Consider the following 20,795-nt stretch of genomic DNA (forward strand, 5'->3'; position numbering starts at 1 on the left):
TGAACGACGGCACTTATATTATTATTATTAGCACATCGATGTTTTGGCTATTTGTTGTTACTGTGGCGCCCGCAAGCCCTCTGCGTGAAGCTTAAAAACAGCAGTTAAATTTGGCGGGCTATAGCGGGTCACGGCTTACCCAATGCCGCCAATTCGAAATCATCCGTCTAGCCCACGTTGCAGTTTGTTGTTGCTATATTGTATGCGTTCAATAACAAAACTGATAGCTATGAAACTAGCCAAAGAGTGACACGCACAGTTACGGTCAAACACATACGGCCTTATCAGCAAAATACCGCAAAGAAGTACTTCGGCGTTGTAGTTATGATCTACCCAAGATGACAGATAAGCGGTGCATTTATTGGCAATTAATTGCTAAACTTTTCCAAAAGTTCTGGTACATCTACAAAGTCACCTTCACTAATCTATTCCTCCCTGTCGCTCCTGTTACATTTAGTACTAATTTAGTATGTATCAAATCGTTTTGTGGAAAATCACAGTGATATAATAGTGACAGACAGTGATGTAATGACGAGGATAACTCCTGCTTTAGTAGGGTTTAACCGAATATCTGATGAAGCACGTATGTTGATAATGAATTTGAAAATTAGGAGCGCGCAAAGCAACTTATGGGGCCTATTTAGTTTACTCTCGTAACAGAGTGGTTTGATAATAGACATGAATACAGCAACAGCAGTCGCGAGCTGACGTCAGCAGAGAATAAGAGAAAGAATAGCGATCAAAACGACCGTTTCAAGCGTTTCCCATCCATGTCGCATCGCGCGCTATGTGCTGCGACGCATATTAGAGAACATCAACAGCAACTAAAGAAAACGGCAACATCAATAATTTTTTGCCAGTAACCTTATTATTATTATTATGAATATCGGTCGAAATCGGATTATTTGCTCTCGTGTATACATAACGAATAACAAACATGCTGACTATAAATAACAATGCATATATATATATTAGGTAGAGACAATTCTGAGTAATTATAGTTAATGGAACAGTGCTATTATCATTTAAAGAAAATCAGAAAATGCTGCATGGTTGGCCGGAACTCTGACATTATGCATGATGAAAGTTATGGCGTCGTAGTTTGTCGTAATCGTGCTCCTTGTCCCCTACCGCTTTCCTCGGAAGAATATGAACATAACACGTCCCACTTCAATACCCCCTGGTTAGACCAATTAGATAAGTTGACGTATTCTGTCAGCAGGTTATAACTTCCTGGCTAGTTTTATTGGATTCGGGTGGCTCACATCAGCATTTGGCCTATGATACAAGGCTCTGTCTATTTATATGTATATCTATTTTGCGAGTCTCTCATATAATTGAAAACGTAGAAATCTTATTCTGTATGATTACTTCTTCATCGTTGAATTTACATGGTTCGTCCTGTTCTGATCTGCGCCCTGTTTTACTAATTCCTCTTTTTTCTTATTAATTCGTGAATGGCTAACGACATCATCAGATGAGAGAGAGCTGGTGTTTAGGATGAGCTTACATGCGAAAAAAAGGGCGCACGGAAGATATGCAGAGACGTCAACGTGCCTAAGAGAATGTCGTTCGATGATCATCGAAGATTGTTTTGTTACAACAAAAGCTACACAATTATTGCGCAATTGATTATCTGAGTGATTGAATTAAACGAAAACACCATGCAGCTTATTTGGTGATCGCTCTACTGATGGACTTCAATGTAGGGTGGATCTGTTAGACACGAAAATCTACACTGACAGAAACTAACGTAACCACAAGGGCCCCGGATCCAGCAGCGGAGCTGTGAAATCTCTAGACACAAGAGGTCATGTGACGGGACAAGCTACACTTGCAAACGGTTCAAGTGCGAAGCTGCTTGTAACGGCGTATCAATGCTTACGCGTAATTTTTTTCGTACGCAGTCGCTGGGCTAGCAGCCGTCAAAGTTTGTGTCTTTAAGCGATGTGTCATGCTGATGTCCGAGCGGTCGGCAAAGACCTGAATGAACCTTGAGGATAACGTGACGATGTTTATGACGTTACCTTATGCTGCGCGTGCTATCCGCACCGCTTATTAGTTAATTACTAATGATATAATAATGATTCCGTGGCAGGGAGCACAATACGTAACACGAAAGAGACCCAAGAAGCAAAGAAAGTGCTGTAGCAAGTGTATGAACCGAAAAAAAGCGGCGTACACGCTACGTAACGATAAATAATGAATCTGCAAAGCGAGGCCACGAACGCGGTGGATAGGTAGAGACCTAGACGTGTAGCGGAGTACACTGACAATAGACAGAGACAAAAAGCGGAAAAAGACGGAGTGAAGAAGTAACAAGACCGAACGAAAAGACGACTTTGCGATGGTGGTATCAGAGAAATGCAAGCGTGTAGTTGCTGCTTTGTTACTGAACTCCCTGGCAAAGGGAATCGTGCACGAGCGAACCCACTCTTGCATCATACATTCTCTCTGCCACGGAACGTAAGACACCATTGAGACGCACACAAAATGCGCCAAATACTCCTGAATATATATTAACACCAGTAATAACAATAATTTAACACCAAGGAATAATAATAGTAATAATGATAGTACTGCAGTTACTGTGGTAACGTTTGTAGAAAAAAAGTCCCAACATCCTTGTCTGATCAACATCGCCGTTGTCTCTCGTCGTGGGTGTCGATTCGGGATGAATTGCTGGAAGATGCACACCGAAACACCCATCGGATGATCTGATGGCTCGTTTCCGCACACCGCTTTGACATATTGTTGGAACGTGTTTTTTTCTGGGGCGAGACACGATTCAGACGGACGGATGGGCAGTCCGGCGCGGTCCCATAGTTCGCCCAGACGTGGATACGCGCGAAACGCAAATACAACAGAGATGAAATTCAAATAGAAAACGGTAGAATCGAAAGCCACTACCTACTCGCCGGTGGCCATAGGATTAACCGAACTTCCTAAGAAGAACTGTTACTTTGGTTGCCTTTGTTACCTGAGTCGTGGGGTTCCAACGATACATAACAACCTATCACGTTGTTATAGCCACCGAATGGGTAGCCAGGCCTAGCACGATGATCAATGTCCGTCCCGTTGCCGTTGCCTCTAATTACAACACAGGGTAAGAATGCTAAGGAACGGAATTTCGAATTAGATGAAGACGGTTACGGATATGGGAACTATTTAGGGCCAGATAAGATGTCCTCTGTTTCTTGTTCGGTCCATTCTTGATGCGTTCAGAGGCACAAAAAGACTTGACACAAGAATAACAAACGTAGCAATGAGCGGCTGCATCGAAGACAGAACAAAAGAGCGGCGATGGGAGACTGAAAAATGAGCGCCAGGCAAAAAGCCATTACACAGATAGAGAGACAGATGTGAGTCCTTCAATGACTTCATGTGAATAGAGGTAAACAGGGCGAAATGAACTAAGCGAAGAGGAGACCGCGATGAGGATACTGCACTACCAATACTAATGATGATGACTATATAAAAGATATTCAAGGCAATGCCATTAAACATCAGTTATGATGTCGAAAATCATGAAGACGATTACGATAATGATATAGATTGTAGCAATGATAATGACAAGCGAAAGACAAGATATAGTGGAAAGAGTAATGAAAGGTATCGGCATTATATGCTAACTGATAGTTACCACGATGGCGATTATTAAGAATAACAATAACTATTATTATTATTGCACACTAGACCTTCCTGCTGCTGATGAGGTCTAATTTGTCGTCTCCACAAGATATCTAAGCAAATAAGTACGGAAAGAGGAAGGGAAGAAGAAGAACGTGGGAAAATTGAAAAGCAAGCGAGTAATTCACAGAGGGAGAGGGAGAGGGAGAGAGATGTCGAGCAAGATACTTGAATTAATTACTGAAGACGACGACGACGACGACGATGATGATGATGATAATAATAATAATAATAATAATAATAATAATAATAATAATAATAATAATATAAATTAAACTGATAAGAAACAACTGCTAATGGCGGTGATGATGCTGATGCACCTACTGCTGATAATAACGACGACGACGACGATGATGATGATGATGATGATGAAATGATGAGAACGGATGATGATGTAATAAATAAATAATAAATATGGTAAATTTTAAATATTACAACTTCCTCTAACTCTGCATTCGAGGATATTATTATAAACAATTAATTATATAGCGCTTTGGATAGATGTATTCAAACTAATAATAAAGTTGTAAAACGGTAAAAGCGAAAAATTGTAACTGCTGCAACATTTTTTCAATATTGTGAGCAATAAAAAGTCGGTATAATTCCCATAGAAAAATGAAATTGATTGTTGATTGATTTAATTAACGTTAATTAATTATTAAAATGATTAACCTTTTTCTGTCTACTACTGCGGTTCTACTGCTATTCAATTAATAATTATGGTAGTATGATTATTATTATTATGGAAAAAGGAATTGAAGAGCTGCATCCTAAATGTGTGGTTGATTGTTAGCGTTTTTTTCTAGAACGCAGACAAACAGCATTATTAATAGGTGGTCGAAAAGTTTATTCATGACAATTGGACTTCTGAATGCGACAATCGTTTGTTGCATGGTCACGTATGTGACTCGTTTCCGTTTGTCAGACGAAACGCTACTGCGGTATGGCAGAGACACAGTGATCGTTTTAGACTGATGTGCTGCAATTTTGCTTCTGTTGCTCGCGAAAAGCACAAAGAGATACAGAGCAACATTGTTGTAAATCTTCTTCCTTCAAATTTCCTCTCGGATTTTCAGATTTTATAGGAGCACATCGACAGCAGTGACTAGAACCCCTAAAGTTTTGAATAATTGTAAGTATTTAATCATAATCTCGTAAGGTTTTTACTAACAGTGCGTCATTTACAAGTAAAGGTAAAGTAGAAGTAAAGTAAACTACAAAAACAAAGGCTCGAAACTGAAGCGTGTCGAGATGTGTGCTGTAAACACAGAACGGTCATACGTGGTACTACGGAGTGTGCAGACTTCCCTGAAGTAGTTCCGGTGGCAGAGAAAGAAGCCACGGCTTACTAACAACGCTTTTGTAAATGAACTGACCGACTAGACAAGTGAATAAATTCAGCCCGAATGTCGAAATGTATATCCTTGAGTGTTACAAGAACCGATTAATTATCCTAGCAGACGTATACAATATTATATTATGTATAATAACGTGATGACTCGAAAAAATACACAAAATTGAGAACAGTATATATATATCCTGTAAAGTACGAATTAGGCTTTCGCAAGCAACCTCTCTACAGCATTCAGTTCCATCTCACATAGTAAATGTAAAGTCTATGACGTGACTATATGCGGAAGACCATAAACTACAGCTATATAAAATCAAATATATATTTTCTGCGGTTCCTTTTTTTCACCTACATTTTTCCTATCGCATAAATGTTTTTTCATGAAAAATATCTTTTTATTTGGCTAGACCATACAAGGTAACGTAATATACGCCCGTGGTACGTACAGGGTAATAAAATTGTTAAGTGTTTAAAAATGTTAGCTTCATTTTAATGATACTATGATGCTAGCTACTTTAAGCAAAGTAGCTTAATCTAGATTATGAAGAGAAACAGGAAGGATAATTGAAACGCCATGGAAAAACGGCAGAAACATTTAAAATCACTGGACCTGCCGTTTCAGTCTTAGACGCTATAGCTGCTTAGGGCTTTCGCACACCTTTTCCGCCGATGGCAGTCAACCGCAGGGGTTGCCCTCATAGTACTTCAGCCCGAAAAATTGTAGTGATTTTTCTATAGCTTGCAACTGTGATGTTTTCCATTAATTTTTTTGTTCCTAATAATTTTCATAGGAAATTTATACCTTTATCATTAATTCAACATTCCTCTAACGTTTGCAGTTTACTTGATGACGAATGTTTCTTACCGTTCGAAATGTGTTTCTTGACGCAGAAGTACATAGCCTAGGCCAGGTTCCGCTATGTCCTGAAATTGCGCATAGCTGACAGACATTATCATGCTGATTTATATTAGCCCGTTAGAAGTACCTTAGTAGAGAAAAGAGACGCCGTCGTTATCCTGCGATATCGACGATATCGTGTACGCAAGCAACAAATTTGATCGAGGTTTATTATAATTTATCTTACGAACAGATGAATGGGGTTGATAAAACAACTGTTACAGAGTTTAGTTCAACACTTTGCTATTCGCAAACAGGTGGCTTTTCAATAATAAAAAGGAGCGAGTAAAGAAAAAGATGTTTGATATAGAGCCGGAGAGCAGCTTGACAAGTAGTAAAATCGGAAGAAGTATGTTAAAGAGCTCTTTTCTGTTTTGATTTTTAAAATTTTGTTTTTTTTTTATCGAAAATTAACAATGCTTCCAAACACACTTGAGAACGAAAACAGCTCTTTATTGTTCACAGTTTCACAGTTCTAAAACTATTCATATTTATGCTTTTTAGTAAGAATGGTCCCTCGATAATTAGATATTTACTAGCTTTTTATTCACGTGCTGCGCGTAATTCCGATTTATGGTATAACGTGCCACGATCGTATAGCTCAGTGAAGTAAATCTAATAAAACAAAGCACGGGGTTCACTGCTCACTACCCCACAAAAGGTTTACTTGTCATCTGGGTCTACAACCCACAGACTCGTCAACTTTCATAAATATACAGAACCAGATGTACATAATTTCCGATATGTACAGTGGGTTATAACAATTAAGTTCCTCGTCTCGCGGCAAGCCTATCGCGCGAGTTCTTGTTCCCTTTTCTATCGGGTGTAATTAGATTTATTCGACACCGCAGTTACTGCAAATTATTTTCTGAAATCGAATTTTTTTTTTAACAAAACGAACTGGTAACAACAAGGAGACAACACTGTCAATGCTAATCACTGCAAACTGCTCACAGTCGACCTTTAATGCCCATAATACGAGCCATAGTAAAATTTGTCCAACAGAGAATTTGTTATAAACAAGAAATCTTGAGGCAAATCAATGTATCTTCATCGCTTTACAGTCCTACCGTACAAGATATTTATTGGCCTTCTTAATAAACTTCCCACTAACACCCAGAGACTCTTTACTCACACCCATTATGCGTCAATGCACCTAATGTTACTATCGTCATTAAATGTTTTGTACAGAGTACCCGACATCTCAAAAACTTCATTGCAAGCGCCAGTTCCATATGCCAATTGTTGTACTGGCTTTTTGCTACCCTAGAGCCCTAGTTACTCTTTGCCTGTCACAAAACGTAAACAAATTCCCCGCTCACGATATACTAACACGCGTCAGTTGAGCAGCACGAGCAGGTCATGGTTAATTGGTCGCTCTGTTCACCAGATGTCAAGTTGACGCGTGACAGCAACGTGAAGTTACAAATCTTCCAACAGAAATGAATGTCAGACGTGTTGATGATTGATGCTGCTACTGCTGCTGCTGCTACCACCGCCACAGCTGCTGTGTCGACGACTGTTGCGTGGATTCCGATTGCGTAACTGTGGGCAATAGCTTTTCGTGTGCGCTTTGTCACCTCCACCGTTATTGCATATGGGGCAATTGTACGAACGCAGCACGGGACATACGACTCTGCCGGATAAGTCACGAAGAGTATGACTCCTACGTAACGGCCAGTGTGGAAAAAGCACCAATTCGCTCATTAGCTCTGTTGTCTATGCTAGATTATACCTTTTATAGCCCCGCTCAGTCACTAGCGAGTTTCAAGCAGACATCATTGATGCTTTTTTGGGTGAACTTGAAAAGAAAATGCCGTAATCTCAATTCGCACACTAAGCTAGATCCTATGCAAGACACAATGAAAAAAAGAGGCGGCAGTAGGTGTTAGGTGTCGTTGTATCAGAGTATAATTAATTAAACTGCGTTTGAGTTTTTGGTCTTTTTTCAATTGTCCAAACGCTGGTTTCGATAACAGCCGGCTAATACAAATTATCGGTCGAAATATGCACAAAAAACTTTGCACAGATAAAATTAGTCGCAAGGAAACCTAAACTCTCACCTGTAAACATCTTCGGGCTCCCGATTATTCTGACAGAACTGGCAGTAGTTCCAAACAACCACTCGTTGTCGATTCGAAGTCTGGTATATAGCCGGTACATCAAGTCCTCTTACATTTGTTGAGGTACTGCTGCCATTTTCCCCTCCCTCGGGACCCGCTGGCACCGGATGTTGCCGGACGCTCTCCGTTCTGTTGCCCGATTGCTGATCAACTTGTGTTTGGTGCGCAGCTTTTTGGGAAGTGGCCGACTGCATTTGCAGACACTGATGTGCTTGCTGGCAGAAATCAACAGGTTCTCCGGATGTACAAGCCACGTCTGTCGGCATCATCTGATGAGACATTGGAATTAGCCCCGTCTGGCACATCGGCAATTGCATATACACCAAGGGCTGTGCTCCATACATTAGCTGGCCTGTGGTAAATCCAGCTGCTGCAGATGCTGGTATGCTGTGGCCTGAAACGCTATACAGAGACTGCTGTGTAAAACAGTGCAAAGGCGGTACAGCTGGATAGATTTGCTGGCAGTAATTTACTGATGGCTCTCGGATTGATTCAGTGGGTCCAATAACGTGCGCAGGAGGAAATGAGATTTGGGTCGATACCCCGCCATTGGTCTCCTGTTGATTGTCAACTAATGCTTTTTCCTTGTCTAGGGGAATGCTCGACTTGCCGCAGGTTTCCAGGGAAAGAGTTAGTAACTTGGACGGTGCGTGCTGGTCTTCGTATTGTTGAGGGTGTGTTTTCATACTTCTGCTGCTGTAGAACTAGTTCCGGCTATTGTAATATTGGGACAAATTCCGTTTCGCATTGAAGTGGACTCAAGGGAGATAACCACTGGAACCAGATGCATTATTTACTGTAGGTATTCGCTAAGCAATTTTATATACGGCGAGTTATGTTTAGCATGATTGAAACACATTTAGCTGAGTAAATTAGTAGAAATATAAATTAAAATATTTAATGGCTTTATAAGTGGACGGTAGTAAACTACAAGCCAGTCCTAATGCTATAACACACACAGAACGATAGCATTATTTTACTAGCCGGTGTAAAGAAGCTGTCGATACGAGATTTACACACTTTAATTGATTTGTCCATCAAGTTAAAGTTGCTTCAAATGTCAATTTGCTTTTACTTATGCTTAAACCCATCTGCGGCCTGGGCTGTCCAATCTCGGACTATTCGACTCATTCTGACTGGAACATACACCGTACCTTAGGATTGTTTAGAAGTAGCCATGCTACCCTATTGTTTAGTATAATGTCATGGATGCTTTCGAACACTCAAGTCTGACACCGTATTGAATTTGATATTACAGAGGGTAATTTTCAGGAAGTCGCTGGTTCCTGCGATTAAAGAGGACATCTTGATTATTGATTGAGAGTATACCTTATCAAACGCATTTGTGCAGTATCGGTGTTAAATCAGAAAACTATTTTAGAACAGAGTATGACGCTATCAAATCAGAATCGAGCATTATAGTCCAAGTAGGTTCCGTTAATAGGTCGTAAGGTCACTTTGAAGGTTAACAGGAGCTGCAACAAGAAAAAAATCGTTACTTTTGCTACTATAATACAATACTCTTTTGACTGCTATCATGTATTTATAACACTACTTGTCGAAAACTAACATCAGCCTTATATCGAGACACTCTACGACATTGGAGAAGTAATGCACGAATTGATCTACTGATGCGCGCCTATTGGGTGCCGTTATACTATCTGGTGCGTGGTATTTTTTGATAGGTTCACTCTTCTGCTCCATGCCTGAAACTTCAACAACATTGATGACTAATAACGTTTTAAAGGCAGGCAGTGTATACTCTCGCCAAGTTCTACCTTTACCTCTTAATGCTAACTGCACCCGACTTGCATCCTCCTTGTCTCTTATGGCGACACTGTGTCCTTATCCCGCATAATTCAAATATTGCGATTTCTTTTCGTGCGCTCAACCTGGGCCGAATTTATGAGAGCATAAAGATTGTCGCCTCTTTCTTACTTACGTGATAGAGTGTTCCTAAGGCCAACCGTGTTCAACAACGAGTTTCCTTGTCTATGCAATGCCTCACCCCAGAACGAAGAACAATTTTGCTGTGCTGGATACAGACGCCAAAGGACCGCTGGTAGGAGCCCTTAAGCAGACAACAGGTAAATCGGTTCGCCATATTGGATCACAACGAATTTTCAGCCAGAATTATAACGACGTGCACACGCATTTCGGGTGCATGTTTACAAACTGGACGTACAATCAAAGCATTTTATACGAACATGTTTTTCCACAATGAATTGGTGGCTGTGGCTCATGTCGGTGGAAACCGACGATTTTTTTACGCTCTGATTTCTAGTACCGTTCAAGATATATTTGGTAAGAACCTATATTTTAAGACATAAGAGAAGGTGGAAGCGCATTTAAAACAGTGGCATCTGAACACTATAGTATACATAACAGCCCACATTCGTTTTTGCTTTTGCTGTTTTCGTATATAATAGGAATTCTATGATAGATAGACATATTCCTTATCATTCTTTCACGAATGCGTGCATGAAGTTGAAAGTGAACTTATGAATGAAAATGTGATAACTTGGGTTTTCTTGGCCATAGGGTCACTCTTTTTCATGAACGCGTATTCAAGAGGCCACCTTTGCATTGTCGTTGTGCAACTATAATGAAGCCATTTATAGTGGAAAAAAATATATACATATATGCCTGTACTAGTATATTGATTTATTTACTTGCCGCTACTCATTTAGGATTTGACGATTATATAGATGCTATAAGTTCGATATATATATATGTATATAAGGTTGGAATATTAATAAAAGCGGCTTTTTATTGTTTCACTTTTCCTGTTTGTTTATTTCATGTCAATGATATATAATCATTGACCGTATATAGAGAGGAAAACTGAAATAGTTGCTTGAAGGAATCTGCTAAGTTCAAAGATGATATCTTTGAGTTAAACGGTGTACTGCACCCCGGTCGGCCATTCGAAAAGGCAAGAAAGATCTCAGATGGCAAAAAACTAGTTAATTGGACGCGAAGATAGGCCGCGACCATTTGACCATTGTTAGGCACCTTGAATACATGGAGTTTCTATCAGAAGTTACTAGCCCCGACGCCCCATAATCTAGCTTATTAAACATGGTCTCTCATTTGCTGTCGACGTTTTACGCCGCGCTGAGCAGCGCGTAGCCACAACGATGGGTCTTCACATGAAATAATTACGCGCGTTAAGCGGTGGTGTTACCAAAATAATATGATGCAATGACACGAATGGGTAGTCTCAAAACATACGTTTACGCGCAGTGTTGAACCAGATATCCATTCCAAAAAAATCATGCTTCGCGTTTGATAGGATTAAAAGGGTCCTATATACGGGAAAATTTTTCTAGAAGACATGACATTCAACAGGAATCTGTATCAAGGCAAAGTAATCTTTCTTCACAAAAACCAGGCCTTAGGTAGCAAGTGTCGTTAAAGTCGCCGTGTAAGAACTTGAACAAGAAGTTCTTTTGCACTCGCCATATTCTTCATGCTTCATACCGACGGCTTACGACCTTTTTCAATCATTGGCAAAGGAAATTAGTGACCGTACATTTGACCTTAAATAGAATCTAAAAATCTAGCTGGGCGAGTCCTTTAATGCTACACCTGGAAATTTACCGCGAGACAGAATAATTAGATGGCTGAAGGTCGTATAGGGTGCAAGCGAATACATAGTAAAGTCATTACTAGGATATGAGTGAAAAATAGCATCTTTAATACCTTATATATGTATACATATGTACGGAACCTTTTCGGTTTTCTTGACAATCTATCTGATCATAAGAAACCTAAGTACTATAAAAAAAAGAAAGATGACTAAAGGAAATTGTAAGCATAGGAAGGGGTCGGGTTTTCCGTGCAAAATGGTAAAAATAAGTAATTTCTATCGATCTCTTCTTACATTTATTTGCTGAACCTTTCCCGTGGCGCTTTCGAGAATCTGACAAAATATCTCCAAGAAATTGCAACACAAGCATTCTAGAGAAAGCGGCTAAAGAAAAGCAAACGTAGGCGAGAATAAGAGCTTCCGTAAATAAGAGCCAAAGTCAATTCTAGAATTATGAAAGCGATATTCGCGCTCAAACAGTCCATAAATATTTTTAATATGATATTATTTTGCAACGATAACTGACTGACTTAAAGGTTTTAAAGGTTCACCTGCTAGCCTATTGGAGGCAACCGAAACAGAACTTAATTTTGAATATTTATCAAAACATCAAACTTTGTCATCTACAGAGGACAGTCCCCGTTAATATTTTATACACATGGTTCTATTAGGAATTATAGTAATATAGAAGAATCTATTGCAATTTAGTTAGTGCTTATAGAGAAAAAATAATAAAAGTCAACTTGTGACAAATGGATGATAAACAATTGGCAGCTATACTCGTCATATTCCCATGATAATATCATACATGTTTTAGCAGTCAACCCTTTTATAGCAGAGAATACTATATCATTCAATAGCTGCTGAACGCGCGAAATTCAAATTGACAATGAGCATTCCTGAGACCTTTCTTTTTCCCCCGTTTCAAAATTGATTCCGCACCGGAATCATAAGCGACACGATACCATCCGCTGTGGCCGAACTCCTCAGCTACATTATTAACAGAATGACTATAGACGACAGTAGCGTATCGTTGTGAAGCTGCGATGAATTCCGTAAGTGAAAACTGCCTGTCCTGAAAGAATATGGAATCAATTGTAATGTGACAAATCTATGTGTAGCATACGCCTATGCGAGGTAGAGAATCGGGAAGTCATTCGGCGTTTTATGAGATGCTCGGTTATACCATATACGATAATGGTGTTCAACTAGAACGATATTTGTTTACACCCATTCGACCCCATCAGAAAATTTAGTATCTGGAAACGCATGCGCTGATGTGATTTTCATGAACAAATCTCGATTCTATTTACTTTTGTTCAGTAACAGTTTATCATAAATTGAAGTGTAGCAGTATATATAGGTTATAGATAGATAGCCATGTGAAAACTTTGCTGTTCATCTTTTGGAACTGAGTAGTTGTGATAAAAATGTACTAGATAAATTTCCATTCATACACATTCACCTTCATACAAACATATCAAAATCCTTTATCAACAGGTTTTTGGCTCAGGGAGATGAAACGTCTCTAGCAACTTCGTGTATTGCCTGGCGAAGTTGAGCTACAAATAGCCAAAAGCCAGGTCACAAGCTACCCATTTTTATTTTGACGCGTCATTTGGACCGTTGTTCGGGTAATATCACCCGCCAAAGCAGCTCAATTTGGAACAAGCACAGGGTTATACATTTCTATTTTGAGCCATCTAGTTAATCGTATTTGTAAGATAAATTATTAAAAATTGGTATTTTCGTTGATTTTTTCGTCAGTCGATAAGATGGAGACAGACGCGTTTGACCAAGTGCAACTACGTAGCGAATGCTCTGGTGGCATTATAAACAGAAGTTTTTTGAAAAATTACTGAGGCACTGCTGACGATCGAACGCAGAAATTCATAGTTGTGAATTAATTTTCCCTACCTATCTCGTCACGGTTTACATTGGTAGTTACAAGAGATGCTCTCCCGCATTTTGCAAAGCGTTCAGCTAATTATGTTTTGATATAAACTATCCTGTGGAACAGCCTTATTTACAGGCGCGCTTTACAGGGCTGCTTTGTTCGAACCTACCTTGGGTTTGGCTTTCCATTTTCTGCCCATCTTAGAGTTAGTACAGTATATTATATACATTTGGCTGATATAATACATGACGTATTGCTTGCGCCATCAAATGCACATCATTGCGCCAAATAGATAATATAGTGCTCCGAAATCCGCTTAAAAACACAATGTAACGCTGGACTATTTTCCTTAGTAGATTGTACGTATGCTTCACAAAGTGGGTTGCGCCTATACATGCAAATGCATCCCCTTTTAAACAACCTCCAATTGACTCGTTGAATTTAAATCTTTGTCATGAAATTTCTACCTATGGGCAATTCGTAACTCGCTAGTCATCCCTACGATGAGTCGTACCGTGTCTAGGTAACACGACAATGTGGGCTCTTTGTGGGAATCAAATCAAATGGCGGACGCTTGTCGTGCAAAACGATGCTCGTTGTCGAGGCGTGTTCTTGATAGAGGCGAGGAGAATTGGTTGGCTGCTGTATTTGCTGGGAATAAGTATTAACTGATCTGTAACTTGAAGCGTTACCTCTCACTCACCTATGGCAGACCCGAAGGGAGAGTAAAAGAGCTGCTGGTTCCACCAGGATGTATGTCGTCGCCTCGCCTCCAACCGACCGGCCGAGCGACCGACCGAGCGACCGAGCGACCGACCGACTGACTGACTGACTGACGTGTCTCGACTTGACAATACCCCCTGATGAACTATACATTTGCTCGCTGGTTCATTCGGATTAGTATGTACTGCAAGCAGGTGCCACCTTCAGTGCTCAGAGGGGTATGCAAGAGGTTGAGCCAACTCCTCCTTGGTCTGAATGATGCCCTGATTGCGACGTCTCCCATCTGTGCACCAACAGGTAGGGCGTCGATGGCTAAGCGAAACAGGCGTGGCTCTTTCCTTTTTGGCCGCGTACGTGTACATCGAAGGAAGCAGCTAGCAGATGCGCGTAAAGAGAAACGCTACGCAAACAGAGCGAGCGCCTTCCCGGCGGTTGAGCCTATTCGGAATCACTTGTACAAATGGCGCAACGTCCCGGGAAAATCGGCAGATATGTATTTTAACATAGTGAGGCAACCCGATTGGATGGTTTCATTATGAATGAAATAAAAAATAATTGTAACAGATGGTAAATAAAACAGTATAAAAAACACATTTTGCTTGTTTTTTGACGCCTTAAACGTTGACTGAGTTGTAGATTCAGAATATGGATCTTACCAGAAAAATTCAAGCAAAATTTTCAAAATTTTATCTATTATACGCCATTAGCTCGGAGAGCTAACGAGTGGTCAAAAAACTTAAGAAGGTTACTCTGCGTTATTAGTTCGATACTATAATATACCATAATTATAAAGGCTTCAACAATTCATAGACCCTTAGGTGGAAGAACTATGAGAAAGATCTCCAATTAGAGCAAACGGATATTTCAGGCATCTAAATCGTGTGAGTCTTTGAATCATCTAGCTAAATCAAGGAGTGTTTGGCTAAACGTCGGTGCCGATAAAAGCTGAATAAATCGAAGGACGTACTTACATTTTTTGATAACGAAACATTTGACAACTGAAACAAATTGAAGTATGCACCTGCACTATTAGTAAAATTTCAGCATCGCAATGGAGATTCAACTGTTACTGTAGAATAACCAGGCAAGAAGTTAGTTCATTCTGGAATATTTTCCTCTTAAAGCAACTTATGATCTTTCCGATCCTTTGATAAAACTGACAAATTTATCTCGATTATGGTTTGCTAGCCCAAAAAATCAGCAGGTGGCAGTTTCGATTGAAACTGCCTGTCCTCTATTTCTAGCTGTGCGTTATTTGCAAAACGCGAGCCTGTTCACGTCCTGAATGCGTAAGTTTTTTCATTTCATCAGGACTTTTCGGTTTTATCTTATGGTCCAACATTGGCGAAAGAGATACTGAAGCGACCGATGCTAAAGCGTAGACAGCTTGAAAAGGTCCACTACCCATAAGGCTCTCTCTCTCTCTAAACTTCTTGTGAGAGAGAGCCTAAGTAACGTTAAATGACCAATTGATTCGTTAGCTAAGGACAGATTAGCTAAGTTCCTAATGTTTATAAAAGGCCCGACATTAGCAGAAGAAACCAAGATTTCGACGAAGAAGACGGACGAACAAATATCATGTCGTTACTAAATAAAATAAAATTCAAATATTTGTTTTTGAGACTGTTAGACTTAACGGCTAAATGTATACCCTCTCTAGTGGGTCACAAAACAATTCTTCAGATCTCTACAAAAATCCGTAGGGTTAGTGAAAACGTATTGATCAAATGATCTTCTAGAGCTAATCCGTTTGCGCTAATATGATGAATGATCTACTGTTGAAATTTATTGTTTATATGCTTACACCGTTCTGGCATACTGGTGAAAGCGGTCTTAAAAACATGTCCAGACTGAAACATATTTAAACGTTACAGACATACTTTTTATTTAAGGTATATGTCACTTGGATTTATCAAGGTTTGATAGGAAAAATTGTATTTATTAAAGAGCACACACCAAAACGCAGCAGGCATCGAAAAAGCCTTGGGACAAATTATTGGCACCTGTAAAGCTCGATGATGACGCCGCAAGCCTCTCTGATACGATATATGAATGAATATATGATTTTATGTCGAAGTTATGCTGCTAAACTTAGTTAACTTCTGGGGCAAACTGTCGTTCCTTTAACGTTATACATATATATTATATCTGATTTATCTATGGTAGCAGATTTGTGGCACCGTTTCTAACTATCCAATGATAAAGGCTGAGGATTGATGGCATTCTCCTATAAAAGCCACAGGTATTTTCTGAACGGTGGTTTCCCATAAAATAAGAAATCCTTTTCTGCTATTTTTAGCAATCAAGCCGAAGTCGTTGAGGAGTACTTGGTAGGCCATTTTCAATTTAATTGCTACCCCTGAGATCGCATAGAAAGCCGCATTACTGTCTTAAGAACCAGAGTTTCAATTCCTCGGCACATCATAAGGTCATTTTCCCTTAACATGGCGAGCGTATGCTTTACGTACTCTAAATCGCACTTTTTCGATAAATAAACTCTGTAACAGCAGATATTATATCTTTGAATTTCAAATGCTTCGTTTGTCCTTGCCATTTAGGTTTGATGAAGTTAAGGGCAAACGGGCTTAATTACTTTGTCACTTATATTAAGCCGGAAGGGGTACTATGCGTGGTCATCGAAGCCTGTTACCTGGAACAGCAGTAGTATCGGGAACGATCACACGTGGACTAAGGTATGTCAGTTTATTATTATAAGGAAGTCACACCAGTGCCGAAAAATATAACGGCAACAAGTTAAAATCTACTTGTATCAGAGAAAAGGAGCCTATGGGAACAATCAATTCTGTATAATCCTGATAATCAATTAAACCTGAAATGATGATGAATATGAGCTTAGATTAGGTTTGGACCAGGGTTAATAATCAGTCAAAATGACTACATATTGTTTACCTAATCAATAATAAAGTCGAACTATCGAGTCGAAATAAAACATGGTTGAATGTTTTAAAGTAATTGTACCGAGCTCCTGGTAGTCTAAATAAAGATTACGATAGACCTCCAATTAATAGTAACTGAACCTAAAGTTCCTAGTTTAATGTTATAAAATATAATTTTCGTATACCTATTACATGTAGACCCTGATCTACTATAGTAGCAACAGCTCGAGCGGTCACAACGACAGTGGTTACGACTTCCCGAACACTGGAAATGCAAGCGGAAACCTCAAATACAGTCGAGAAAGAACTAGTCGAGTTGATGGCGGTAGCAACATGGAAGCGGAACAATGGCTGGCTATGTTGCACAGATGATTGGAGGGACCAGAATAACGTATAATAAACAGTATCAGATGGTCTAGACAAGCTGATGGGTGTTTCTAGTGTCGGAACTCTGGCTCGCGGTTCGCTCATGTTCGGAACTTTGGCGTTAAAAATCAGACTGATTAGGTATCGGGGGTCATTGCAATCGGCGATGGGGCCTTTTGAGGTTCAGTTCCAACAGTTGTAGGAAAAAAATCGCAAGTAACAACAACAGCTGTACTTTCAAGAAGATGTGGTAAACTTAAGTATTTGAATCATATTCAATTTTTTTTTAAGCTTGAAGTCACGAACTCTTTTCCTTAATGTCGATAGAATAAGAATAAAAAAAAGGAGCTGTTGTTAGGTTATGTATCCCCATATGGCTATTAAGAGTATCGAAAATGGGGTCTAGAGATTCTCGCGTATATGAATAATCTGACGAATTCCAAGTAAATAAAACCCCCCTGGAATAATTATTAACGCGTAATTTATGTTTCGGCACTTCTAACTTAATCAAAGTACTCTACATAGCTCATTCTAGATAAGGAACGCCAAACAAAAATCACAGAAAAAAAAAAGTAAGGGTAGGTCCTTTATTATTAATTCGCCTTCTTAGCTCATAAATATAATAATGCTACGTTCACACACAACCAGACCGCTGGCAGCTAAGTATCCTTTGCTCCGATCAGATAATTGTCTGATAACGCGATTTGACAAGGTATCTAGTACAGCAAAGTGTTCTAACATTCAAACGTTCAACTATATATCACCTGTAATGGATCAGTGAAACCACGCATACCCTAAAGATAGGGGCGCAGTACATGTAGTCCGGAACGAAAGATCTGTGAAATATTTATTGCTCTCCCCTAAGAGATACCCGCTCAAGTGGACGGGGACAACTGAAAGCAAATTTAAATGTAAGGTTGATAGCAATGGCCTGTAAAAAAACCATACCCGTTAAGTTTCTCATAAACTTAACGCTCTCCATTCCGACAGTAATTTATAAGTATATTATGTTTTTCAATATAGTATTCAAAAGGAATTTTGCATTTGTCCGACTACATGGCTTCAGCCATATCTCAACCAACATGAGTTGTGTTGGGTCGCCGTTTGAAACGGAATTGTGAGAAATCTTTTATTCGGATTTAAGCTAGAGCGCCGTGTAAGTTAAGGCAAGTGAATTTCTGGAAAAATTCACTATGTATCATAAGTTCGTCAGGATAAAAGCATAAATGCTGCCTAGGTTTATATAGAAAAAAAAAAAAAGATGCTATTTATGGTCAAGATGCGTTATCAGTTCGAACGGCCCAAAGATGATTCTATCGCTTTTTTTTTCCTGAAAATTTTGATATGAAACGCACTCTTCGTAGTGATCGTTGAAATACGTAAAATTTGATGAAATCACAGCTAAAATGGGGGACAAGATCGACAGCTGAATAGCCATAACATAACCACGTAACTGAACATTGACCGTCGAGAATCTTAAACTACTTAGGAAAATCAGATTACAAACAAAAAAAAAATTGATGTTTATACATCTTACGGATTGATGCAAATGACGTTGCTGGATCGTTTTGCCATCTGCGAACTTCAGAAGAAGGCAATCCGAAATCGAGCCATATCTAAAATAGTTATGAGCAGAATTTGCCAAAAAAAATTATTTTTAAAGCAAGCAAAAGCACCTCAGTTTGTGGCAAGGTTTGCACTGACGCCAAAAAAGATGAAGGCATATGTTTGGTGGGACCTAATAGGCATGGACAACATGAACTGCTATAGCTTGACCAAACGATTTATACAAACCTCTGCTATAAATCAAAAATTCACTACAATAAGCCATTGGAAAAAATTGACCCGACGATAGCAAACAGAAGAAGCATCGCCTTTTATTATAACAATGCCAGACCATACACGTTTTCAAGTTCCGAGAAAGATTTGCAACGATTGCTATTCGTCCGCAGAAGTTTCACCGTGAGAGAATCTCTCAAAAATGGCACACAGTCATTAATCGTATTTTGTTTAGCAAACTTATTTTAATATATAAAAAATATTTCTTTTTATTTTAATTTAAAAACTATTAAAACCTTTTCAACAGCCCACCGATTACCTGCCGATTGTTTGTCCATATCGACTAGAGCCTATGAGGAGAGCACTGCTTCATATTTAGGTTTTCAATCAAATTGAATTGCCTATCAGATATGGAACATGTAAAACTCTTCTAACATTATCTAGAAAATGTTTACTTGTTCTACGAAAATCTTTCCAGGCCTCAATATCCTTCGTAGGCATTTAGGTCCTTAAATTCTAATTGACTGCCTGCATTTATTTATTAAGCAAAAAATCTGGCATTAGAACAATTATACCCGTTTTGTGATTACATGGGCGGTCACACATATTGCGCCAAATTGACTCAAATTCTTAGATCCGTTAGGTTTCTAATGAACATAAATTTGGGATAATAGTTTAGTTTTTCGATGTGTTATTCTGTCGCTAAAATATTTATGTACTGATGCAGTATTGATATCTACTATCTCAAGACTTTACGTTCATAAAATGGGCCCTATCGCAGAGCCATCTTATGTAAAATATAGTATCTAAGCATATGTGACATTTTTGGATATTCGTTAGGCACCTATCCAATACATGTTAACGACACTTTACGCGTACTCAGGTATGTAGAAGGACAATATAATAACTATGAATTACTTTAGATCACGCGAGGAGTATAAACATATACGTCTAATCCAATGATAGGCAGATAGATAGATAGATAGGCGTGTGACAACGACTGCACCGACGACGCTCTCCATCGCGCCATTGTGATGCTGTAAGAGATGAAATGTGGCGCATTTAAATATCTGAAACCGGGAGCGATCAGTCAGCCACAGACAGATAGCGGCAGTCCCGCAAACGGTCGATACCACTGTGCCTACGAATAATCAGACTAGACATAGACGAGATTCTCTGCGGCTTACTTTGAATCTCTTCTAGATGCTATGCACCGGCGTCGTTTGTTCAGCGAAAATATGGTGGCTGCGTTTTGAAATGTCGGAGCAATTAGCAGACGACGTGTGCGTGATACCAGCGCGCCCCCTTTGTCCAAAGAGATGGCTGATACGTGTTATGTTTAGAAACCTACTTTAAGCTAATATTTTAATAGAACCCTACACCGCGTTCGTCAAAAAACACTTGGGTACTTTATTATTTCTATTGGTGCTTTTCTAGATGATTAAATTCGAAATGAATTTCGAAACGATCTTTTATATA

The 20,795-nt window shown here is 39.3% G+C and overlaps 1 protein-coding gene and 1 long non-coding RNA gene across 3 annotated transcripts; one reads left to right on the forward strand and one right to left on the reverse strand.

Moving 5' to 3' along the window:
* The first annotated feature begins 375 nt into the window (after positions 1-375).
* LOC111272511 (uncharacterized) lies at positions 376-4,311 on the forward strand. Its single transcript, XR_002687560.2, has 2 exons — positions 376-467; positions 1,478-4,311. It is a non-coding gene; the product is annotated as an uncharacterized LOC111272511 (long non-coding RNA).
* Positions 4,312-6,080: 1,769 nt separating this feature from the next.
* LOC111272509 (uncharacterized) lies at positions 6,081-10,143 on the reverse strand. Of its 2 annotated transcripts, XM_022854007.2 has the most exons (4): positions 10,005-10,143; positions 9,392-9,537; positions 8,003-8,836; positions 6,081-7,605 (listed from the first exon to the last, which is right to left on the reverse strand). In XM_022854007.2, the coding sequence occupies exons 3-4, from the start codon at positions 8,746-8,748 to the stop codon at positions 7,389-7,391; spliced, it is 963 nt and encodes a 320-aa protein (XP_022709742.1). In that variant the 5' UTR covers positions 8,749-8,836; positions 9,392-9,537; positions 10,005-10,143; the 3' UTR covers positions 6,081-7,388. The 2 variants fall into 2 exon arrangements, with proteins under 2 accessions (XP_022709742.1, XP_022709741.1); XM_022854006.2 differs by lacking the exon at positions 9,392-9,537.
* Between the last annotated feature and the right edge of the window lie 10,652 nt (positions 10,144-20,795).

This window comes from Varroa jacobsoni, unplaced genomic scaffold (assembly GCF_002532875.2).
Source record: "Varroa jacobsoni isolate VJ856 unplaced genomic scaffold, vjacob_1.0 contig02473, whole genome shotgun sequence".
Classification (NCBI taxonomy): domain Eukaryota; kingdom Metazoa; phylum Arthropoda; class Arachnida; order Mesostigmata; family Varroidae; genus Varroa; species Varroa jacobsoni.

Excerpts from the sequence above, each read along its gene's own strand:
- LOC111272509 (XM_022854006.2), bottom strand. The coding sequence starts at position 8,748 with ATGAAAACACACCCTCAACAATACGAAGACCAGCACGCACCGTCCAAG. Across the intron at positions 7,606-8,002 it reads GAGCCCGAAGATGTTTACAG|GAGTCATACTCTTCGTGACT; the intron begins GTGAGAGTTTAG and ends GCCGTTACGTAG.